Source organism: Perca flavescens, chromosome 11 (assembly GCF_004354835.1).
Source record: "Perca flavescens isolate YP-PL-M2 chromosome 11, PFLA_1.0, whole genome shotgun sequence".
In the NCBI taxonomy this organism is placed as follows: domain Eukaryota; kingdom Metazoa; phylum Chordata; class Actinopteri; order Perciformes; family Percidae; genus Perca; species Perca flavescens.
Window position 1 is genome coordinate 7767478 of NC_041341.1, and position 26071 is coordinate 7793548.

At 42.2% G+C, this 26071-nt stretch overlaps 1 protein-coding gene across 5 annotated transcripts in view; it reads left to right on the top strand.

Moving 5' to 3' along the window:
* dgkh (diacylglycerol kinase, eta) overlaps positions 1-26071 on the top strand; it is an 86037-nt gene that overhangs the window by 57713 nt on the left and 2253 nt on the right. For 4 of the 5 annotated variants that reach the window (XM_028591650.1, XM_028591649.1, XM_028591653.1 and 1 more), the window contains 15 exons: positions 397-709; positions 1911-2042; positions 6196-6330; positions 8369-8486; positions 8665-8775; positions 10750-10846; positions 12007-12114; positions 13526-13639; positions 14337-14471; positions 15036-15196; positions 15332-15437; positions 15765-15857; positions 17918-18037; positions 18883-18988; positions 20476-20606. In XM_028591650.1, coding sequence (XP_028447451.1) covers positions 397-709; positions 1911-2042; positions 6196-6330; positions 8369-8486; positions 8665-8775; positions 10750-10846; positions 12007-12114; positions 13526-13639; positions 14337-14471; positions 15036-15196; positions 15332-15437; positions 15765-15857; positions 17918-18037; positions 18883-18988; positions 20476-20606 — 1980 coding nt within the window. The remainder of the gene's footprint in view (positions 1-396; positions 710-1910; positions 2043-6195; positions 6331-8368; positions 8487-8664; positions 8776-10749; positions 10847-12006; positions 12115-13525; positions 13640-14336; positions 14472-15035; positions 15197-15331; positions 15438-15764; positions 15858-17917; positions 18038-18882; positions 18989-20475; positions 20607-26071) is intronic. The other variant, XM_028591651.1, reaches the window with a different exon arrangement.

Here is a 26071-nt window from a genome sequence, read left to right on the forward strand (position 1 = left end):
AAATTTTGAATATCGTAATATGACACAAGTGTTTGTCTTTTCCTGGTTTTAAAGGCTGCATTACAGTAAAGTGATGTCATTTTCTAAACCAGACTGTTCTAGCTGTTCTACGATTTGCATTTACCCACTTAGTCATTATTCTATCCTCCATCATTATACCCACATTGCTGATGATTATTTATCAAAAACTTCATTGTGTTAATATTTTGTGAAAGCACCAATAGTCAACTCTACATATCACCGCAATATGTATTTGCTCAAAAATATCCTAATATCTGATTTTCTCCATATTGCCCAGCACTAGCCACTCCCTACAGTATATATTACATTTCTGCCACAGCAGAACCACTCTAGCTATCTAGCCTGTTTGTGCCTCCTCTCCTCTGTGCCCTCCAGTGTGCCATCCTGAATGAGAAACTAGACTCCCTCCTGCAAACCCTCAACACAGAGTGCCAGGCTCTACCTTCACTCCCCCACTCCACTCCTCCTATCGTGGAGGAGGAGCAGGAAGAGGAGGAGGAGGAGGAGGAAGAGGAGGAGGCCAGCGAGGAGAGCCTGACGGAGCTGAAGGAGAAGCTGGAGGAGGAGGAGACGGAGAAAGGAGGACGAGGCGCCCCACACCAGCTGTTCAAAAGCCGGGAACAGATGATGCTCAGGGCCAACAGTCTGAAGAAAGCCGTGCGACAGATCATAGAACAGGCCGAGAAAGGTAACACCTACCGGGTTGTTATGGAGGTAAAAACTCACCTGAACTCAGTTTACCCAACTTTTTTTGTGAAGGAAAATAATTAACCACATTTCAGGCCGGCGTATACATTTTTTGTTTTTGTGATTAACAATTTTTATTTAATTTTTTACCATTACGCCATCTCACAAGCCCCCTCCTGGATTGACAACACCCCTTCATTCCTCTTAAAAGAATCTGTCTGGCTATCATACGTTTTAAAATATTGTTTTGAAATTGCACGAGGAGCAGGATTTTGTGAGGGAAATCAATGCTTATGAAAGCAGAAGGGCTTTTAATCACGTAGATGGTAATCTGTCTCATAATGACACAGAAGGAGTGACTACGTTTACATGCACATTATATTACAGTTTTTGCCCTTATTCCGCAAAATGACATTATTCCGACTAAGCTGTTTACATGGCTGATGAAAATGAACAAACAGCGTCCATCTTTCATTCCTTCAACCAGCTTCTTGAAAAGGTCGACGTTGCGATGTGTGCACATATCCAAAAACCGGTTGATATCCAAGTCTTTGATAATGTTTAAAAGTAGCTGTGTTTCTCCTTTGTATCGGGTCTGCAGCCCTGCAAACTGTTGGCTGGTTGGTTTGTGTACAGCAGCCATAGCAACGCACAGAGCTGACCGTAAGCCGTAAACAGGCAAGAGGCCGTAAACTGCTACAAACGGCAATTAAAAACCCTGGTTGTGGGCGCCAGGATAGCTCAGTTGGTAGAGTGGGCGCCCATATATAGAGGTTTACTCCTCCACGCAGCGTGCCCGGGTTAGACTCCGCCCTGCTGCCCTTTGCTACATGTCATTCCACCCTCTCTCTCCCCTTTCATTTCTTCAGCTGTCCTATCAAAAATAAAGGCTGAAAATGCCCTAAAAATAATCTAAAAAAAAAACAACCTGATTGAGACGCAGATTCTGAATGTGCTGTATGCATGTCCAAAGAATGCCTCTAAAACCAGAATAATATCCCACATGTCTTAATCTGAAAATGTTAAATTCAGAAAAAGGCCTTATTTGGAATATCCAAACGGAATATGCTGTTTACTGGACCTGAATCAAATTCGTAATATTGTCATATTCGGAAAAATAGTGGAATATTAGTGTGCATGTAAACGTAGTCATTGCGGCACGTAATGCATGCTGATTAGTCTCCTGTGTTTGCTCTGGTTAGTGGTGGATGAGCAGAACTCGCACACAGAGGACACGGAGCTGCCGTCCCCCCTGGAGTTCAGGAAGGACAGCGAGGACGAGAACCGAGACAGTGAGAAGGATGAGGACACCAAGGAACAGGAAGCAGTCACATGTAAGTGCGCCACTGCTTCTGCTGCTACCGCTGCTGCTTCTGCTGCCCTGTTTCCAAATCTCTGACCTGTATGTCCTTGCTAGCCTTTTACCTGCTTGGCCCTGATGCACTTCCATCCTGGGCCATTTCCAAAACACTTAACCTGTCCCGCCTCGCCGGTTTGATTGCCAAGTCTTCGACTTTGCCAGCTGGCATTGTTCTCAGTCACTTAAAGGGCATTCGGTTTAATTAGTAGTTGAGGCTTACTTCAAGAAGATAATTCAATGCCTCACCTGGGGGATTTGTTAGAATGCATTACCTCCCTCCTATCTATACTGAGAGAGGGAAATATTTCTATTATTTAGGCAAGAAAACATTTGGTAAATCCTGTATTGTTCTCCACTTAATGGTAAACAGAAGAACATTAAGATCGTATTCTACTTTAGTTTTTTTCGATTGCTTAAGCACTATTTTGAAAGCAGGGAGCGTTTTTTCAGAACCCTACACACAAGTGGCCGGGTTGGCTCAGTGGTAGAGCAGGTGCACATATACTGAGAGGTTTATTCCTCGACGCAGAGGTCCAGGGTTCTAGTCTTACCTGTGGCAATTTCCTGCATGTCTTCTCAGTGATTAGAGTACTGTAAATGAAGTACACAGAGAAAGTTCAAATATACAATACGTTCACCAAACACTACACAAGACCAATGCTGCAGACTGAGGAAAATATCATGGATTTCTCTCCATATACCCAAATCAGTCAACATGTCAAATCACAACAAAACATGTCCCAGTTTTCATACGGCTACTACAGTAGTGTCGATAACACTGTTAGCTCAGCAAACAACAGACAAACATAAAATACTGTATCCAGTACAGGTCACAATTACAGTAACAAAAACAACAAACAAAAAAAAAGATCTGAAAATACAGTACAGACAATACTAGACTTACCTTCTTCATTTTTATAGCGCTTAAACCTGATTGGTGTGTTTACAATTAAGCAATCATGTGTTCGCGCACCTGATGGCTGTGTTTCACAGATTGGCTCATAGGTGTGGTCATTTGAGAGTCAGTGCTTTGGAATTGCAAGGAAGTGACATCATGATATACTTCTGTTTGTAATGCTGCGTTCCAGACACAATTCTTAGCCCGTAAGTTACGACTTCAGGTCATGACTCACGACTTGGTAGCGTTCCAGGGTTCAGGTTAGGCTACCTAACGTTGACTTTAGCTAGCGGCTACCTAAAACGCTGACGTTAGCTAGCGGCTACTTAAAACGCTGACGTTAGCTAGCGGTTACCTAAAACGCTGACGTTAGCTAGCGCTACCTAGCACTAGCTGGTACTAATTTATAGTCTGCGACATATTTTGGGCTTCATTTAATAAACATAACCTGTAGTAGTACACAATCGTATGTGTATTGTTTTGATTACAATGTGCGGAATTACTTTACGTCACCTATTTATGTCTATTTACCGGTGGGATGTACAGCATCAACAGGGGTTCGCCATTGTTGTTTATGTGTTTATGTGACGTCAAAAACTGTAACTGGGAGTACAACCATCTGGTAGTAAGTTAGCGGTTAGACTTCCGTTCCAGAGCTCCTTGAGTGTAAGGTTTTGATAATTGTGTAATACTTTTGATTTCAGTGTGTAAACAATCGGCAAAAACTGTAAGGAAATAGGTGCAATATGACAGCGATTCATAAAAGTGGGGTTCGGGGACACAAATTTGGGAACCACTGCAATAGAAGATACAGGATTTAAATGTCGCCACCCTGTGTATATTGCACTCCCTGCACCACAGTAAAACCAGACTCATAGCTAATGGAAAAAAAGTGCTGCTGACGCATATCATGTTTCCTGTCATAAATAAACTCAAGTATTAGTGCTAAAAGTGCGCAGAGAAACCGTGCTCTCCTGTGATATTCCACCTCCTGCACCAGACCAGGCCGTCTATCTCTCCATCTTCAGTCTCCACAACAGTCTGCAGCAACAGAGAACTGCTTTAATAATAAATGATTGTACCTGTCGAAACTGTGGTGACGGGACAATATAATGCCTGTGTGTGCCTGTTAACGTGTTTAAAGTAGGCAGCTTTGTGTGTGTGTGTGTGTGTGTGTGTGTGTGTGTGTGTGTGTGTGTGTGTGTGTGTGTGTGTGTGTGTGTGTGTGTGTGTGTGCGCAACGGCCACAGGATGTGTTATTGTCTTAGGGGCAGAAGTTCTTCCTGTTTATCATGGGGCTGCTTCCTTCCTTCCACACATTTTCCAGCCGTTGGAAGACGAGGAGGTATCAGTCAAACCCTCTGCTTTGTATCCTCTCCTTGTTCCCCTCTTATTGCCTCCTTGCTCCATCCTGACCCTGGACACACACAAAAAAATAACCACACTGAGCAAGTAGAGGATGTGAACAGAAGGGCTTGTTAAATCCAACTTTCACGTAATGTCAGTCTCCCAGTCTGTCAATCTTGCATGTATTCGTTCGCCCCATAGAGGATTCACGTGGTGTCAACATGAGCAATGTTCCGAGGCTGTCATCATGCATTCACATGGAAAAACAGCTGAAAGCTAAAAAGCAGACAGGCAACGTGAAGCTATTCTTACTCAGGGGCTGTGGGACTCTACCCAACTAAGCACACACATTTCTTTTTGTGATTAACAATTATTATTTCTTTTTTTTAAAAACATACAAAACATACAATTCGCAACATGAACATAACCCCCCCCCACCTGGTAGAACGCTGGGTTACGTTGTAACCTTGGTTCTCTGAGTGAATAGACTATCTCTCCAGCTGTAGGCCACTTGGAGACGGCCTACAGATCAGAGATCTGAGAGATCAGAGAGAGATCAGTGATTCCACGCCAGCACAGGTGCTTTATAGACCTTTTTCACGGCAGACATGTTGGCATGTCATAGTAGGAAAAGCACAGGTGTATTAAAACCATGGATGGCTGCATTCCACTTAGGAGAGGCCCTGGACACTTGATGGAATTGAGCCATCATTAAGGTTATCAATTTCAGCTTTGCTTTTTCTACTATGACAAGTCAAAATGTCTGCTGTGAAAAAGGTCCATAACGCGTGGCCGGGCAAGCCGGTGTGTCTTAAAGAAGTATCCACATACCTGACCTCAGGGGGATCATCCCCGTGCATATGGAATATGTAACGGTGGAGAGATATTCTCTATGTTCAGGATAATGTCAATTCAACAGTGTTGAGCTGTGTACGGCACGCATAAGATGTTTCATTATCCACTGCCCATGACTGTCAATTTCCTAATAAGGATTAATGTCAAAGATGGCTTTAACATCTTTTTCTTTAAAGTTATTGGTTTGTTTTCCTCCTAGTATCACCTCCTAGTTTTGGTGTGCCCCCTGGTGGGATGAGATGGTGCTATCACATTAAAACCGATCATGTCATTGTGTACCCTGTGTATATAACATACAGAAATAAATAACAATACATTGAATAAGATTGAAAATATTCTGAGGGACCTAAGAACAAAATATAAATAAAATAGAATGTAAAAAGGGTAGGTGTAATAAGCAAATGCTTCAACCTACACATCAGTATTGATTAGAAACGATTTAAAGGTGCAGTAGGTAAGACTTATAAAACTAACTTTCTGTCATATTTGCTGAAACTGACCCTATGTTCCAGTAGAACTACATGAAGCAGGTCATTTAAAAAAAAAAATTTGGCTCCTCTGGCACCACCGATTTGCAAAACTCCACCGCTCCCTGTTCAGATGCACCAATCAGGGCCAAGGGGCGGTGTCTAACTGCGTGTCAATCACTGCTCATGCACACACATTCATTCTCCCTTGTGGGGGGAGGGGCTTAGGAGACCGTTTTGGGCTTTAGCAGAAAGGAGGGAGGGACTGAGAAGTTGTCGATGTTAACATTTTTGGGCTAAGTCCTGGATCTTCACAATCCTACCTACGGCACCTTTAAGATGACACTCTATGAACTCTCTATAAAGGTGTCCCTTTTGTTTAGTTTTTTTACCATTTACGTTATGTATGTGATGTGTATCTATATGATCAAAATAAACTAAACTAAAAACCCTCTATTGTGATTGTCCCAGGGATCCAGCAATATTAACCAAAAAAACAATTTTAATAAGAAAAAAAAGCCTTGATAATTATATGATTTTTTTTTTTTTTCTGTCTCCAGCTGTTAAGAGTCCCTGTTCTCCAACGGAGAGGAGGGTGAGCCGCAGCACCCAGTCATATGGCTCCTTCACCATCACCCCCTTCACCACCAGCAAGGAGAACCTCCCTGTACTCAACACACGCATCATCTGCCCTGGTAAACGCATTTATCAATGAATTTTTTATTTCAAGTAAACACTTTCCTAGTGCTGACACAAAACAAAGCCTTCCCGAGGCTATTTTTGCAGCGGCACCGTCCGGAGCTTAGCGCCGCCCAAGACGATTGTGATTGGTTTAAAGAAATGCCAATAAACCAGAGCACGTTTTTCTCCCATCCCGGAATTCTGTGTGGACTAGTCAGACCTTCCGCTGCAGCGCTGTGGAGGAAGGTCTGGCAATGCGAAACTGACATGAAGTTAACATTTCAAAATAAAACCCTTTCAGACCAGAATAAATTATGGTACAAGTTAGGGCAGCACAATATATCGTTTCTTGTTTTTATTTGTTTTTACCATCATTGCAATATCAACTGGAACAATAACCACGTCGCAAAAAGGCTGCAACATATCACAAAAGACACTCTGAGATTTTTTTGTGCTAGTTGAAAGAAAATAGCAGAAAACCACACTCTAAAATGTAAGATTCTTTTATATTCAGTTCAATCTTCAATAGATTCAACAAAAGACTGTTGTAAATGATTTCCTTTCATTTGTTTTAAATTCAACAAGCAGTTTGTTGTATTTTAGCAGAATACTGAAAGCAGCAGAACTGAGTACACTTTAATATCTGTTTATTTATCACAAGTAATATCGTTATCGCCATATTCAACAACGTTATCGCATATTTTCCTCACTTCATGCAGCCCTAGTACAAGTAGAAAATAAACAGATTAGGAAGATACTGTAGGTATTCCAAATAAGTAGTAAGAGAAGATATATTTCAATTTATTTTCTTTTAACAGACATTAAAGGTCCAGTGTGTAACGTGTTGTTAATTATCAAAATCTGTGTTGCCCGTTCACAAACTTGTCCTTTTTCATGAATATTTACCACCACCATCAATTCCAAGTATTCCTATTGGCTTGGAATTTTACATTTGCATTTGCATGAACTGGGGTAGACGCTCCATATTCATGCTCCATCTTGAAATACGTTAGCCTGTAAGGGAAATACATGACACACTGCTCCGCCTTTGGCGTTTTCGCTGTCACATGATAAACTCACAGCTGCTGCTAATGCTGCTAATGGGTATCGTAGCTTCCCGGCCCCGGCAAGTTTGAAGAAGGAAACATGGAGGACCACATGTATTCAAAATCCAAATTTCAGGAACAGGAGTCTTCTTCTTCTTCGCCCAGAAAAAAATTGAAAAGAGAAAGAGACCGGCTTTTTGAGGCGTGAAGGCTACCGTAGCTGTAACACGTACTTTGAACTGCGTGGTGTGAGATAGTTGATTGCGATATATGATCTCAACGCTAGATGGGAGAAATTCCTACACATTGGGCCTTTAATGAAACTAGGGCTGTCCTCAACTAAAGAAATTCTCAGTCGACTTACACTCACAATGATTTTGTTGACTAATCGATTAGTTGATTTAATCGAGAGATTAAAACTGAGTTTCTCCGCAAAGAATCATGCAAGAGCACCACTTTAAATCACTTTAAATTCTGCATGAAAAAAGCATTAAAAAAGGATTGAGAGTAAGGCTGCACAATATATCGTTTTTTTATCGTCATCGCAATATCAACTGGCGCCATATACACATTGCGAAAGGCTGCGACATAGCGTGATAGACACAAAAACTGATTTTGTTTTGTGTTAGTTGAAAGAAAATATCAGTAGAAAACTGCAACACTAAAATATAACAGTCATTCTTTTTTTAGTGGTGCCTTTATTTTAAATGAAATCAAATTGAACATTATTTCAATTTGTTCAATAAAAGAATGGTGGAAACAATTTCCTTTCATTTATTTTAAGTCAACAAGCAATTTGTTGTGTTGTAGAAGAATTCTGAAAGCAGCAGAAATGCAGAGCTGAGTACACTTTAACGTTATCGCATATTGCATATTTTCCTCATATCGTGCAACTAAGACTAAAACAAGCGATTAGTTAGGCAGACCTTAGCGAAACACACAAGGACAGGGTCATCAGGACATTTGGCCTGGGCCTTCTGTGACAAATGTGTGTGTTTGTGTGCAGGCTTGCGGGCAGGTCTGGCTGCCTCCATCGCTGGCAGCTCCATCATTAGCAAGATGCTGCTGGCTAACATCGACCCCTTTGGTGCCACACCCTTCATCGACCCCGACCTCGACTCACTGTAAGAACCGCTTCTCTTTGTGTGTCTCCTCCCATCATTGTCACTGTTTTGAAAATCTGCCTTTCTCTCTCGTGTGTAAATCTATATATCCACATCCGTGTCTCTCTCTCTGTTTGTCCTCAATACATTTGTGTGTGATGTTTGTTTGCTTGTGTGGCGGGGTTTTTTTCCCACCCAGAGAGGGCTACATGGAGAAATGTGTGATGAACAACTACTTTGGCATCGGCCTGGATGCCAAGATCTCCCTGGAGTTCAACAACAAGCGAGAGGAGCATCCAGAGAAATGCAGGTGAGACACATTTCTCTTATCCTCAGGCATCTCTCAGCCTATCAACCAATATTGTCATTGGCAACAGCCATATTAGGGAAAGTGGTTTTTTTAATCAGTGAAAGCTGCGCCATTGCCTACTTTGCATTTACAAAGCTTTTCTTATCAATCAAGCTATATTTATATAGCACCTTTCAAACATAACAGAATGCAATTCAAAGTGCTGCACACTGATTGAAAAACGGAGATTAAATAATGGATTAAGAGACTAATGCACATGTAGACAAATACAATATTGATTAAAAAAGACTGCTTATAATGGTATTTTCCAAGACGTGCATATCAGCGCTGTAGTACTTGAGTCGAGTCCGGACTCAAGATTTTTTTCTGTTGTCTCTTAGACTTGTCTTAGACTCGTTGGTATTCGGACTCGGCCATGGACCTTTTTCACAGCAGACATTTTAACTTGTTATAGTAGGAAAAACACAGCTGAAATTGATAATCTTAATGTTGGCTCGGGCACTGACATTGGTCGCCTGGTATCACTCGGTTTCATTTCGGGCACAAACACAATGTCAGAGATCACTTTGTACTATGCATTCTTGAAGACAAGTAATACGTTTAAGAATGGGAATATTTGTTACATTTTCCATTGGCAGTCCAGAATGTACATCTAAAATGTGTAGTTGCACTTCAGCTTTATGTGACTTAAAGTGCTCATATTATGCTCATTTTCAGGTTCATAATTGTATTTAGAGGTTATATCAGAATAGGTTTACATAGTTTAATTTAAAAAAAAAAAACACCATATTTTTGTTGTACTGCACATTGCTGCAGCTCCTCTTTTCACCCTGTGTGTTGAGCTCTCTGTTTTAGCTACAGAGTGAGACATCTCACTTCTGTTCCATCTTTGTTGGGAGTCCCACATGCTCAGTAGCTAGGTAAGGACTACTAGCCAGTCAGAAGCAGAGTATGAGGGAATGTCCTGACAGTACCTAGGTAAGGACTACTAGCCAGTCAGAAGCAGAGTATGAGGGCGTGCCCTGACAGTACCTAGGTAAGGACTACTAGCCAGTCAGAAGCAGAGTATGAGGGTGTACCATGCTAGCAGCTAGGCGAGCATTATAACGTGTTACAAAGTGACCACGTTTGTCTCTGAAGTAAAGGCTGGACTACAATAGAGCTGTTTGGAGCAGTTTGTGAACAGTGTTTTCTGTTGGAGATAGTAAGTCCCTTTGGGGGGGACTTTGGGCTTTTTCACTTTGTAAACCTATAACATGCACAAAAAAGATATATAACAATACATAATCATAACAATAAAATAAAGGGAAAAAGCCAAAAAGCATAATATGAGCACTTGAAACTTGGTGAAATTGCTCTACTTAAAGTAAAAAATATTGCCTAATTTGATCCTATAGTGTTGCACTTGCTTATTTGTCATTACAAATAATAATAGAGCAAAATGATCGTCTTAAAATAGAAGACATACTCTCTCACATCACATAAATTATGAAAAGTTATGAAGTGCTCTTGAAGAGGATTCTTTTTTTTCTGTCTCGGTCTTGACTGTCTCTCATTTGGACTCGGTCTTGACTTAGACTTGAACCTCTTTGGACTCGGTCTTGACTTGGTCTTGACTATTCCTGGTCTTGGACTTGACAAAGGTGGACTTGACTACAGCCCTGGTGCATATTCATCCTCAGACGCTACATATATTTTGATTAGCCAGGCTGATATTGCTTTTTTTGTGTTCTGACTCTTATGAAAGGAAACCTAATCCTTGTAGGCTATCGTCCACTATTAATGCTTCTAAACAATTGTAATAAGTGAGAAACGCTTACTGGCGTCTGTGTGGTGTATAGCTATACCTCTTCCATCTATCTGTCCACTGTTAATTGTTATTTTTAGGATTTTTAGGGTCCTTTCAGTTAATTTCACGACCCTTTTCCTTTTTCACCACACTGTTAACCTCACCCTCTGTTCCCTCCCACACAGGAGTCGTACCAAGAACATGATGTGGTACGGTGTTTTGGGCACAAAGGAGCTTCTGCAGAGAACCTACAAGAACCTGGAGCAGAAGGTCCAGCTAGAGGTGAAAAAGGGAAAACACATACTTATAAATTGTCACAAAAAAAAAAAAAAAAAAAATCATGCCATATGTGCAAAGCATCTTGCATGCTCAGGTTTTACTTTGAAACTTTAGTCTAAAAAACCCAGGCAGCTGAAGGCCGCACCAATCAGCAAACAGCGGGGAGTGATATTGATGAGGATATGACTCGCCACTTCTCAACACTCTTGAAACCTTATTTAAACATTAAGTGTTGCAGATGTAGGGTGAAGCATGATTCTGCAACTGCACAGCCTATTTCTCACCTCAAATTTATTCAAAACTGATTCAGGAGAAACAACGTTTACAGAAAAGCTGTCACGCTTCTCCAGTCTGAAAATCAGTCCTTCATATCCAGAGTCTGCGTGTTAGCTACAGTAGATGGTGGTCGTCACTCCCCCAGTTTGGAGAAGGTGACAGCAGTACCGACACGGAAGCTAAGCTAATGTCCTGCTGTGGACGGGGTGCAGCAGCTAAACACATTTTAGACACCTAAAAAAAAAATGACATCAGTTTATGGACACTATATTTAGAATGACTTCAGCTATTTACCTTGCTGTCAGAGAGCCCTTTACGACGGGGAACTGAAGCCTTTAGCTCTGCTCCCTTCAAAGCCACCAGACTCCTGTGACAAAAACAGTCATTTTACTTCACAGGTCACGGGAGTTGCTGCTCTACTGCTGCCTCCATCGGTTAGTTAGTTTGATAGTTTTGTTAGTTCCTAACCGTTTAAAACACCAAAGTCACACAATAACACAAAGCAACTAACCGATGGAGGCAGCGGTAGACCAGCAACTCCCGTGTTCTGCGAGGTAAAATTACTGTTTTTGTCAAAGGAGTCCGGTGGCTTTGAAGAGAGCAGAGAAAGATATGACAGCTTCAGTTTCACATTGTAATGGGCTGTCTGACAGTGGATAAGCACCTCATACAACCCCACTTCCAAAATTCCAAACTATCTTCATGCCCATTCATACTTCAGAAATGTGTTTAGATTCTTTTTAGGTATCAGATACCTAAAAAAACCAAAACCAAAGGTAGTAAAATATAATGGATTTAATGTTTCTGAAACCTTCTCCTATAGATATGTATTCCATCCCTGCTCCCTTCACTTACTGGTCTGCTTGGTTTTTGTTTGTCTTTCCCAGTGTGACGGCCAGTACATCCCCCTGCCCAGCCTTCAGGGGATCGCAGTGTTAAACATTCCCAGCTACGCAGGCGGGACCAACTTCTGGGGCGGCACCAAGGAGGATGATGTGAGTGGCATTTACAGAACACCAGATGAACTCTGTGTAATGTTCCATCCTGCTGGATGTTTCCTTAGGTACCGTAGGCGACTCAGATCACCTTTGGAGAGAAGAAAGGGTGTTTTTTGTTTTTCCTCCTCAAGCCAATGTCAGCAATTGGCCAGACCAGTGGATCAACGCCCCAAATTCTCTTTGTTGTTTTATACTCTGTTACATATGAAAAGGCCGCCTGGATCCTGGTTTAACATGAGCCAGTTGGACTGGAGGTGCAGGGAGAGGGATGGTTCGAGAGATATTTGTGCTTGTTTGTTTAAGGCCCAGAGCACAAGGGCTGCTGAGGGATTAGAGTCTCTCACACACACACACACACACACACACACACACACACACACACACACACACACACACCCTTCGTGAGCCCCTGCAGAGGTTACCCTTGGACACACATGCAGTATGTGCATTTGGCATTATGTAACTGTTTTGTTGGAGAGGAGGAAGCAGGGAGAGGACATTTAGTCAAAACGTAGTCATTGCACACACACACACACACACACACACACACTCAAAGTTTCTTCTTACCGTACACTTTGACACATTGCATCTAATCTGTAGTTTCACTATCAAACAAAGACTGATAGTTTACATGAAAATACACATCATTGGTACCAAACACTGATGATAAAGGGAAATATCTTACTTTTGTCACTGATAAACATGTTCAGTTCAGAACGTTTAGCTTGAATGTATTTTGATTTCCATCTAGTGTCCTCGGCCACACATGACAACACATCTGATCATGTTGTTTGACTGGGACAGATTCTGACTCCTCATTGCTCTGACCTTTTCACGGGCAGTTTGCTGGCAGAGATCAATACCAGGCTTGTTTGGCCTTTCAGAAACAATTTATTTTCACATTCAGCCTGCAACTAAACTGAGCTGACAGCGCAACTGTCTCCTTTGAGGCAGTTTTTTTTTTTTTTTTTTTTTTTAAATATACAAGTATAGACGAAAGACAGAAATATGGGCTCACAAATCCTCCCTCTCACAATAACATAAAAGGATGTTCGCTGGTGATATTTTATAGTTTTCTTATTGTTAACAAATGAATTAACCCTGCATTTCCTGTGGAGCCAAAGCCAATATTGGAATATTTGACATTACTGCATAATATTCAGGAAATTGCTTATACTTTTCTGAAATGTACATCGTCAGTAAGAAGAAAAGCATTTGGTAGTATTGAGTGTTGAGAGACAGATGAACACATTGGTGGATCTTTTCATGAAACTTATATAATATAGAACAACACTAGCCTAACCCTTGTGAAATAGATTTAAATGATTGGTTATACAGTACACAGTCAATAGATGCAACATGGTAGCGCACATACAGTTCCTGAATGTCGTCATTGTGTGTCGTGCAGATCTTCTGTGCCCCATCGTTTGATGATAAGATCCTAGAAGTCGTGGCTGTGTTTGGGAGCATGCAGATGGCTGTGTCCAGAGTCATCAAACTGCAACACCACCGCATAGCACAGGTGAGAAAACACACACACACACACTCAGAACAACATGAAAAGAAATACACATAAGAAGCACATCCGAGGCCTGAAATTAACACCCAATCACGTGCAAAATGCAGGTGAATTTTGCCATTGGTGGGTGAAACTAAATCTACCTGCCACGTTGGCGGGTAGCCAATGAGAATTGAGTGATTCATTAGTTGTTTTTTTGCCACTGTTGTTCTTTCACATTTCAACCAAGTCAGCAATTTCTTTGGTTTGAGCTTTAAAAAAAAGAAAGTGGCGGCACATTACTGCGGTAAAGAGGCCGGCTGAAACAAGCAACCGACAAACAGATGAGGATGATTCAAAGAAAAGAACACGTTTTAAAACCAAGTGAACAGTGGGCGACAATGGCATGGTTCGTGAATGGCTGATTCATGACAGCAGTACAGAACAAAGATTACAAATATATATTCTACGAGTCATTAATTATCTTGATTTTGTTAATAACTTGACAGCACATAAATGTGTATTCTTAACAAGTAAATTAATGCATGTGCATTTCCTGTATTTTACCTTTTATGCAGAAACGACAACAACAAAAAATGGCTGGTAAAAAGCCTGTGTGGCTAGTGGATTTTAAAATTCACCTGCCACACTGACTGGTGGCCAAAGAAGTTAACTTCAGGCCCTGAGCACGTCTAATTGAAACCTTTTCTGCCCAAATCAGTGTCGCACAGTGAAGATTACGATCCTCGGTGATGAGGGGGTTCCCATTCAGGTGGACGGTGAGGCCTGGATCCAACCGCCTGGAGTCATCAAGATCCAGCACAAGAACAGGGCTCAGATGCTCACCAGAGACCGGGTGAGGAAGAGGGATGGAGGGGAAGTGGGGCCGGGCTTTGAAACAAATTGAACATACCGGCCAAACGGTGGTATTGCAACTCCCGGCCCGTCATGTGAGGCGTTCTGGCCCAAACCCCGCAAATTGACTTGTTTCACTATCAGAATTTGATTCAGCCCGATAACATTTGGAAAGTCTAGTCTAGAAGAGCCGCACGATTAAATCATTTAATCCCTATTCAAGTTAGCGGAGCGCTAAACCGGAAGTAGCCGGCTTGGCCAGTGAAGGTCTCCAGCGCGCCTGCTCTGTGGGCCCCACAGTGCAAAAGAAGCCCCGATCATCCGGATCATTTTTGGCTCCATGAAGGCTTCATGCACCACTGAGCAACTCTCATAGGAATGAACGGTGTCCGCATCTTATTGTGCATCCATGAGTGTGGCTCAGTGAATATCAGCAGGTGTCTGGAAAGTTTGGAGAATAAAATGAACATGAGTGACAAGTTTGGGTTTACTTGCTGGTAGATGGACAAAGCTTTACAATAATTACTTCACGTGATATTTACTCATCCTTTGATATTTCCTGCAGGCGTTTGAGAACACGTTGAAGTCATGGGAGGACAAGTTGAAGTATGATAAGCCTCCTTTGCGGCCTCACCTCTACCCACAGCAGTCTGTGGATCTGGCGACGGAAGAGGAGGCCGCCCTGGTGCAGATGTGCGCCCGAGCCGCTGAGGAGCTCATTACAAGGTAAACGTGTGCTCCCATGAATATCAGGTCCACTGGCTTTACAGATATGTATGTAGAATCCAGGAAATCACTGTTTTCTCTTATGTTGTTTTATCATGAATGGTGCCCACTGACATGTGCTCTGTCCAATGACAGGATATGTGAGGCTGCAAAGACCAATGGGCTTTTAGAGCAAGAGCTGGCTCATGCTGTTAACGCCTCGTCTCACGCCATCAACAAAACACACCCCAAGTTCCCAGAGGTTTGCCATCAACATACATCACACAACATATGGAGGTTTTCAGTCAGGCTGCTGTCATCAGCAGCATTTTAATGTTGAAGACAAGTTTAAACCCAACAGGTTTCCTAAACCTGTGAATGCTGTGTCTAAATAATCAGCAGTTTGTGTTTAAACACATTTAGATGTATATATTTTAAAACAATAATATCTCTATGTATAAGCGAAGCTATTTTAATGTTCCAAATAAGAAACAGCTTCCAGAATTGTAATATAATGTATGCTTGCACTGCTGTGTTTGTTGTGGGATGTGTGAGATGAGACTAAATAACTGTTGTGTCCCGTTTCCAGAGTCTGACCAGAAACACAGCTATAGAGGTGGCCAGCACTGTCAAGGCTCTGTACAACGAGACAGAGTCTCTGCTATTGGGCCGAGTCTCGCTGGTGAGTTATTATGGAGACTTTATCGCTACATTCATTACTTTTTTTTACTTTTTCTCCACATTATTTAAAGGTCCTATGACATGCTGCTTTTTGGATGCTTTTATATAGACCTTAGTGGTCCCCTAATACTGTATCTGAAGTCTCTTTTATATAGGCCTTAGTGGTCCCCTAATACTGTATCTGAAGTCTCTTTTATATAGACCTTAGTGGTCCCCTAATACTGTATCTGAAGTCTCTTTTATATAGACCTTAGTGGTCCCCTAATACTGTATCTGAAGTCTCTTTTATATAGACCTTAGTGGTCCCCTAATACTGTATCTGAAGTCTCTTTTATATAGACCTTAGTGGTCCCCTAATACTGTATCTGAAGTCTCTTTTATATAGGCCTAAGTGGTCCCCTAATACTGTATCTGAAGTCTCTTTTAGATAGGCCTTAGTGATCCCCTAATACTGTATCTGAAGTCTCTTTTATATAGACCTTAGTGGTCCCCTAATACTGTATCTGAAGTCTCTGTATCTGAAGTCTCTTTTATATAGACCTTAGTGGTCCCCTAATACTGTATCTGAAGTCTCTTTTATATAGACCTTAGTGGTCCCCTAATACTGTATCTGAAGTCTCTTTTATATAGACCTTAGTGGCCCCCTAATACTGTATCTGAAGTCTCTTTTATATAGACCTTAGTGGCCCCCTAATACTGTATCTGAAGTCTCTTTTATATAGACCTTAGTGGTCCCCTAATACTGTATCTGAAGTCTCTTTTATATAGACCTTAGTGGTCCCCTAATACTGTATCTGAAGTCTCTTTTATATAGACCTTAGTGGTCCCCTAATACTGTATCTGAAGTCTCTTTCCTGAAATTCAGCCTTGGTGCAGAATTACAGCCACTAGAGCCTGTGCCACAATGAGCTTTCCTTAGGATGTGCCATTTCTGTGTCTGTAGCTATTGAGGAGGAGAGAGAGGGGGGGGAGGCAAGGTGGAGGGTGGGGGTGTGGCCTTGACATACTTTGCTCGTTTGAAAGCCATGATGTCTCTCTCTTTCTCATGGGTGGGCCAAATTCTCTGGGCGGGCAAAGCAGAGAAAGGGGAGGTAACCTTTCCCCTTATGACCTCATAAGGAGAAGATTCCAGATTGGCCCATCTGAACTTTCTTTTTCTCAAAGGCAGAGCAGGATGGGGGACCAAAGGCAGGCTGGGGGAACTCATATTAATGTTAAAAAACCTCATAAAGTGAAATTTTCATGGCCTTTAATGCTGGAGTGCAGAACGTTTGTCTCCCCCCTCTGGCAGTGAGTGTAATTTTAAATTAAACACTTTCGACGCACTTAAGTCGAGTCTGTCGAGGTGTTGGGTGAAACAGGTGGACTGATGTTTCGTAACCAATCAGAGGGCCAAAATATTATTATAACCTTTATTTAAAAAATCTCGGAAATCATTCGTCCTTCTTTTTTTAGACAGATAAAACATAAAACACAAAACAAATAAATAATACTCAATGAAAACAGTTGCACACAGAAGTGAAATGATCTGAAATAACTTTTTAGTCTTAAAATGACCAGAGGTAGTAAGAGTGTCCAGCTTAAGTGAACATTGAAAGTGGTTCCATGCTTTTGGTGCATGGAAACAAAAAGCAGATTTACCAAACTCAAGAGTGAACCTGTGGGTCTTGAAGCAAGGCAATTTGTTGTGCAAGTTTGGTAAGGTCAAAATATAGCAAAAATAAGAAGCTTAGTTGGGAAGAACTGTAAGTGTCAAGGTTGGTTGACAGCACGTTGTGTACTGCTCATGTAACGACGTTGCTGTGGAGTTAATAAACTATTTGTTCTGAGTACAAATTATTCTCTATAATAAAGCACATTTCACTCTGCGATAGATTTACGGAGCATTGCAGTAACTTGTTTAGCAAGGGCTTGAATGTAACGGACGTTCATTTATATGTAAAAGCTCCGCGCTCTAGCTTCAATGTCTCAACGATACTGTGGCTTAAAGGATAATTCAGGTTTATTGTAAGTTGGGGTTGCGAGTAGTTGATCTCGACTTGTGTTTTCCCCCATTCGCAGCAACTGGACCAGCCGGAGGAGGACCAGCTGTCCAGTGCTCTGCAGAGTCTGGAGTTGGAACTGGGAAAACTGGGAGAGGTCCCCTGGCTCTACCATATACTGCAGCCCAATGATGAGGAGGTAAGCAGCCTCGGCAAAGACTGACACACATATGAACATGTACACGACACTCAGTACGTTTACATGCACACTAATATTCCACTATTATTCCGAATATGACAATATTCCGAATTTGATCCGGGTCATGTAAACAGCATTGGAGGCATTTTTCTGAATTCAGCATTTTCTGATTAAGATGTGCGATATCCGGATATTTATAGAGGCATTCTTTGGACATGTATACAGCGTATTCGGAATATGCGTCTCAATCTGGGTTTTTAGTGCAGTTTGTAACAGTTTATGGCCTGTTTACGGCTTACGGTCAGCTCTGTGTTTTGCTATGGTTGTTGTACACAAACCAGCCAACAGTTCAAGTGAGTCTGGCTGTGGTAGAGATGCATGCTCAAAAAAAATAACACACAGCTACTTTTAGACATTACGAAAGACTTGGATATAAACAGGTTTTTGGATATGCACAAACATAGCAACGGCGACCTTTTCAAAAAGGTGGTTGAAGGGAAAGAAAGAGGGACGCTGTGTTCGCACAGTCCAACAAGTCCGCCCCCGGTGGAAAACTTTGAAAAATTCTTGTTTTGCACGGCTGCATGTAAACATGTATATTAGTGGAATATTGACTTTTGTTAGCCATGTAAACCACTTAGTTGGAATATTGTCTTTTTCGGAATAAGGGCAAAAACCGGTGTGCATGTAAAAGTAGTCATTGTGTTAGACTCCTGCACATCATGACTAAGAGCTATCTGCACACACACATACTGTACGTCTTCAGTGTAACATGGCTCCAGCCAGTAACGGGAGAGCTGAATAGCTAAATGAAAGGCTATAGGTTGACTGTGCTTGTGTACCAGGACCACTCTCTGGGTTACGGCAAGAGGAACAGTCGCAGCAGCATGTTTCGCATAGTGCCCAAGTTCAAGAAGGAGAAGGCCGCCAAGAAGACGAGCCCTCAGTCAGGTAGGGCTGTGCCCACACTTTTTTTTCCCCCTCAGTAGTGAACAGACTGGACAGTACAGGATGGGGAATCAGTCAGTCTGTCTCATCTGCCGGCTCTGTCCGCCTCAAAATGTTTTGTTACTGCCTTTTATTTGAAAGGATGGTAGCATTAAATCCAAAGGCACTGAATGACAAACTCAAATATTGCTGCGGCTCCAATAATTCTACATAAGAGGCGAAGCAAGATTTGATTTGTCAATCGTAGTGTGGCGTGAGATAGTATGGATGCTGTTTTGTTTCCCTTAGCTTTCTTGTGGTTGAATACATGAGACACATAGATTATTTTTATACTTCCCCAATGTGGAAACGAGAAGGATTAGCAGGAAGTGCTACCATCCTTCATTCATTCATTCATTCATTCATTCATTATGTATAAGTGACCACTGTGTTTCAACTTTACACACAAAATAAACTTGGTTCTTCCAACAGTGGTCATGGTTACCTTTCACTACCATCATATTACAATACACGCATAAAGGTATTACTTCATTGTAATCCACTGGCAGAAACCCAAAGAACGGGTGTGTGTTTGAGGTGGTTTATCCCACAGTCTGACCCTAACCATCAACCGGCACCCCCTCCCCTCCATTCATGCTCTCATCCAGCTGTCAACATGGCTTTCAGAAGGCCCAAAGTCAGGAAGAACAAGGCTGCGCCGAGGGAAAAAAGCCTGCAGGGATCGAATATTTCATTTGAAAATGAACCAGCCAGAAATCAAATCCCTTTTGTTGCATATTCAATATTTAAAAAAATGCGGACAAAAAGTCGATATCAGATTTCTAGGTGACCAAACAGTACACTCTCTAACTCGATGTTGCTGCACACTTAGTGGGTATTTGTTTTAACAGGAATAAAAAAAAGCTGCAAAGAAGTATATGTTCAGTAGTCAGATCAGGTTTAAGAGCCCTTGCTCTCATTGTGGGCTGGTTTCTTGATCAGTTGGGCTGTATTTCCTGCAGACCGCACAGGCTTCTGCCTCCCTTTACCTCCTACTCTCTCTCTGTGTGTTCTGATATTGGTCGATGATATGCATGCCCCCAGTCTCTTCCCTGGAACGGCATCGGCCACTGCCTTGTTCTGACCAACCTTTTGGCCTTTGTCGAGCTCCTTCCTCCTCCGCCAGCTGCCGCCACTGCTCTCCCTCTTCCCTTCCTCTCTGGCGCTCTACCTCCATTTTTATTCCATCTTTCGTTTCAGTGATTTACCACAAATTTGTGCCCATTTGTGAGGTTGTGTGTGTGTGATGACATATTCATATTCACATATATATGTGCCGCGAGAGAAAGAGAGAGAATGTGAATGGGACAAGCAGTTGAGGAAAATTGAGAGTGAAAGCTTGCGGTGTGTGGCAGTGTGTGTGTGTGTGTGTGTGTGTGTGTGTGTGTGTGTGTGTGTGTGTGATAGCCGGTTGGCGCCCTGAGCCTCTCTCTGCTCTGCCGTGTGTGTAGTGGAGAGATGGGGCACAGAGGAGGTGGGCGTCTGGCTGGAACAGCTGAGTCTGGGGGAGTACAGAGACACCTTCATCAGACACGACATCCGAGGCTCGGAGCTTCTGCACTTGGAGAGGAGGGACCTGAAGGTACACACACACAAACACACACACACACACACACACACACACACACACACACACACACACACACACACACACACACACACACACACACACACACACACACACACACACACACACACACACACACACACACACACACACACCTGTTAAGTGAATCTGTGTGAGCCCTCTCGTCCAACCAACAATCAACTCTTTCTCTCTGTCTACTGTATTTCTTTGCTCTTCAACCTGTTAGATGTCTCCCTGTTTTTGCCACCTCTCATGCTGCACTGCATTGCTCTGCTTGGCTTCTACTGTCTGATCGTTGCTTGGTGAAAGAGACTCGCTATAACCCACTAACATTGTGTATCTGCTGAAGAGGGGAAGCCTACAGGGCGGGGATGGGGGATGGGGGATGGGATAGACAAAAACTGGGCTGGTTGTAGAAGACCAGAAGAAGTGCAAAGTCAGGCAGTGAGTTTAGATGTGACATTTGAAGATTGTGTGGAGACCTTCCCACGGAGTTTACAAGAGAATTAAATCAGTCATTCACACACAGTCACTTAAATTTATTGTGATCTGTTGGACGTTTGTGTGATGCCTTCATCCTCAAAATGTAGGTGTCATGCAAACACCAGCTCTCCTGCTGTGCTCCTAAAGGGAGCACAAACAAACCCCCGTACACAGAAGTGAAAAAAAAAACATTGATTAACAGAAATAAGAGCCTGACCGACTGGATTATTATTCTGATCCCAATATCACTATATGTGAGTTAAAGAATATGATTACAGGAACATTCTTAACGATGCATATTACAAACAAACAGATTTTGATAATTATCTCTTAGATTTGGTCATTAAAATATTGTGACCAACACTAACTGTACGTACACACCGCCGCCGCCGACTTGAGCTGCAAAGAAGCTCTGGCCGCCCTGTCAAGGACGCTTGTCAAAAAGTACGGAGAAGCTGTTTGACGCTCTGGCAGCATTCTTCGATCATCTCTCTCTCTCTCTCTCTCTCTCTCTCTCTCTCTCTCTCTCTCTCTCTCTCTCTCTCTCTCTCTCTCTCTCTCTCTCTCTCTCTCTCTCTCTCTTCGTTCATGTTCAACACACGATTGAAGACAAAGCACAAGCAGCCACTGCACGGCCAAATCACTGACACTAGAAACCTTTTATAAATTACATAAATAAGGACAGAATATGTATTGTTTGTTGGTCACAGCGGTGTCTGTTAGCAGTTAGCTCGCTCGTTAGCCGCTGAACCGCAGCAGAATGCAGGCAGAGCGAGCTGTTGACCCGTGCAGGACTTCACCGTGAGCGGACTGTTTAGAGACCATGTGACTGTTTAGAGACCATGTGACTGTGACTGTTTAGAGACCATGTGACTGTTTAGAGACCATGTGACTGGTTAGAGACCATGTGACTGGTTAGAGACCATGTGACTGCACGTTAACTGGTCCCTAAACGCAAACAACATCACATCATAAATGATAGGGGAACCCAGCAACGGCGATGATGAGATTTCCCTCCATTTTCATGGAACTAATGTCTTGGTCAGAAGTTTACATCGTATGTTTCTCCAGAATCAGCCAGCGAGAAGGACGTCTATATTCCGATTGGTTGCTGCAGTTTGCCGCTGCTTGCCGTTGCACCGCGTAAAGTTGACCAAAGTTCAACTTTCTGATTGACGCTCAAAACGCCCAAAACGCGACGCCGACAGATTTGCTGCTCCTTGCAGCTGAGAGAAGCTTCCATTGAAAATGAATGACTTCCGGTATCTTTAGACGCTCAAGTCGGCGGCGGTGTGTACGTACAGTAAGCAGTCTACAGTTAAAGAATAAATGTGTCAGTGCTTTCTTGTGGACAAACTATGTAATGGAGACACTGTTTCTAAATTAACAATAATGTTGCCTGAAGGCCACCGTAGCTTCTACAGGCTTGGAAAGGGAGGCGGTTGTTGCATCGACTGTAAAAGTGGAGACCAAACATCTGGATCGCCTCCTGGTGGCTGGCTGCAGTATAGGTCATATACCTCGCCCCCTCCATGTTAGTGAAATTAAAAAATCTAAATACATGTCAAATAAAATTTTACCAAAGATGGTTTCTGTCATTTTAGGTAGTTCTGATCACGCTGATGTTTTTTCAAACGTTCATTTTCCTGATCAGTTTGGTTTTTAATAGTTATTTGATGCTATAAAAAAAACAGGGCCAAACGTCATGATTGACAGCTGTCAGGGTAGGGCTGTGGCCTTTACCAGCTTGCGGCCACGGTTGTAGTTCTATTTCCTCATGGGTGGGCCAAATTCTCTGGGCAGCTGTGGGCGGCGGGCAAAGCAGAGGAAGGGGAGGTAACCTTGCTCCTTATGACCTCATAAGGAGAAGATTCCAGATCGGCCCATCTGAGCTTTCATTTTCTCAAAGGCAGAGCAGGATACTCAGGGCTCGGTTTACACCTATCACCATTTCTAGCCACTGGGGGACCAAAGGCAGACTGGGGGAACGCATATTAATGTTAAAAAAGTGAAATTGTCATGCCATGGGACCTTTAAGTTGCAGCCCAGGTTAAATGATGATGTTAAGTAAAGTTATAACTGACACCTCTGAAGCATTGAACAGATTCTTTTAACTAAATGAATAAAGAATGATGTCTTTAAAAGCAGCACAATTAGCTATGCCGAGATTACCAGGTGAACTGTGTTTGGTGTGTTTGGTAATCCAGTGGAGAACTGGAAACTTTGGTTCCATGATTGACCTCGGTAAGCAATGCCCTGTCCGCTGCTCGCCTGCTTGAACCAGGTTAGCAGCGTGGCGTGCACAACTGTTCTGTGATACTGCAATGCTGGAGGCACATCACCCCCTTCCAAGATCACTCAATCCACTTGTATTCATTTTTTGTTTTGTCGGTTTGACAGCTGACCACAGGAAAAAAAAAAACAGTCATTCTGTTTAAATGGCAACGATGCCACGGCGGAAAAGTCCATGTGATCCATTCCTCACGGCATCTCATCAGCAACAGCTAGCATGCTACCCTCCCCTTTCAGCCGACAGACTGTTGTCACCGCAGACATTTTGACTCGTCAGTAAAAAAAAGCACAGGTGTTACTTATAAATTTAACAATGGCTCTGTTCTATTCAGGGGCACGTTCAATCTCAAAACAATGTGCACCGTTTTGCTACGGTTTCCTGGTTGAATGACATGTTTCCTCAAAGCAGTGTGCAACAACTTTGATATATATTTTTTCTCTCGTTTGGTGGGTGTGTCTCTCGTTTATTGGCTGCGTCACAGGTGATACCCCAATCAGCAGAGACATGTCTGTAAACTCACAGCTTTTTTCAGTTTAATAAACGTGTTGCTACGTTCTGTCGGGGCTGAACATGGCCCCGGTGATGACAGTGTGAGTGAGCCAGCATGCACAAAGCCAAAGCAACTAAATGGAATTCTATCGTCATTCATCTTATTATTTACAACTGTGCTTTTCCTACTGTGACATGTCAACTGGTCTTTCATTAAAAAAAGACTGGTTTGTAATCCTCTGGCAGAAACCCAAAGAACGGGTGCGTGTTTGAGGTGGTATATCCCACAGTCTGACCCTAACCATCCACCGGCACTCCCTCCCCTCCATTCATGCTATCATCCAGCTGTCAACATGGCTCCAGAAGGTGCAAAGGGAAAAAAGCCTGCAGGGATTGACTATTTCATTTGAAAATGAACCAGCCAGAATCACTTTTGCCGCATATTCAATATTTAAAAAGAATTGCGGACAAAAAAAACAATATCAGATTTCTAGGTGACCAAACTACACTCTAACTCGATGTTGCTGCACACTTAGTGGGTATTTGTTTTAACAGGAATATGTGTGTGTGTGCGCGTGCGTGTGTGTGTGTGTGTGTGTGTAAAATGCAGATCCACACGTGTAGAAATGAGATCGGCAAATGCCTTTTCAATTCACAGATAAACAACTGGGATTCCCAAATGTTGGTTTGAAAGTTGTAAATGTTCACAAAGATGTTCACAAATGCTTTTCATTTATTTGTAAATGTGTGTGATTTACTTACAGATATTATTTTTTTTTGTTTTATTCGTGGAAATTTTTGCTAATTCTTTTTGTGAGTTTACAAATCTTTTCTTTGTACGTGTGAAATGTCTTATATTTTAGATTCTTCAAAGTAGCCACCCTTTGCTTTTTTATTAATAAGGGAAAAAATTCCACAAATTAACCCTGACAAGGCACACCTGTGAAGGTAAAACCATTCCAGGTGACTACCTCATGAAGCTCATTGAGAAAACACCAAGGGTTTGCAGAGTTATCAAAAAGAGCAAAGGGTGGCTACTTTGAAGAATCTAAAATATAAGACATGTTTTCAGTTATTTCACACTTTTTTGTTAAGTACATAATTCCATATGTGTTCATTCATAGTTTTGATGCCTTCAGTGAGAATCTACAATGTAAATAGTCATGAAAATAAAGAAACACATTGAATGAGAAGGTGTGTCCAAACTTTTGGCCTGTACTGTATGTCTACGCCGTATACAGCGGGACGGATTGGGTTTAGGAAAAGAAGAACGTATGGCGGAGCATTAGGGCCACGTCAAGGGGAAAAAATTAAGGAGGAAGATTTTTTATTTTAATTTGCATTTCGAGAATGAAGTCGAAATGTTGAGAATAAAGTCAACATGACGAAAAAAAAGTTGAAACACTTTTTCAAAAATAAAGTCAACATGACGAGAATAGAGTCGAATGGCGAGAATAAATTCAACTCCTTTATCACATAATCACATTAGAGCGACTGTCCGCCATGCCAGCTGCCATGTAGGCAACATCATATGGGTTACGTCCTTGGGGTGCCGCGCTCGCCTGAGCCCCACACCTTCAGGATCAATCAATTTGATCAATTGCCTCATTGTGTCTTGTGATACAACATATGCGTAGGTGTAACCATCGATAGCCTAGACATCTGTCCATTACAAGCTATTTCAGTTTGCAGGAATAAGGCCACCTCTTCAAAGTTTGTGTGCTTTCTCCTTCTGAACAGACGCAATTTTCGGCACAATCTCTTCAAAGTCCTAATACTTATCACCATACTGTGTTTATGCGCTAAAAGAGAAAGAATTTCCTTTTTATTAAAACCGATTCTAAGTATAATTTCACGAGTTCATATAGGCCTTCAACAATGCATTTTGTAGGTGTGGTTTATTCTCAAAAGTCCGACTTGATTCTTGAAATATCAAGTTTTTTCTCGACATGTCGACATTATTCTCGAAATGGTATTTTCAACTTTATTCTCGTCATTTTGACTTCATTCTCGACATTTCGACTTTATTCTCAAAATGCAAAATAAATAAAAAATCTTTTTTTCCCTTGATGTGGCCCTAATGCTCCGTCATAAGAACAGGACGGTTGGGTTTAGGAAAACAATAACGGGACGGTTGGGTTTAGGAAACGTGACACGCGGGACACGATCCCTGGGCTTTCATACTACTCGCTAC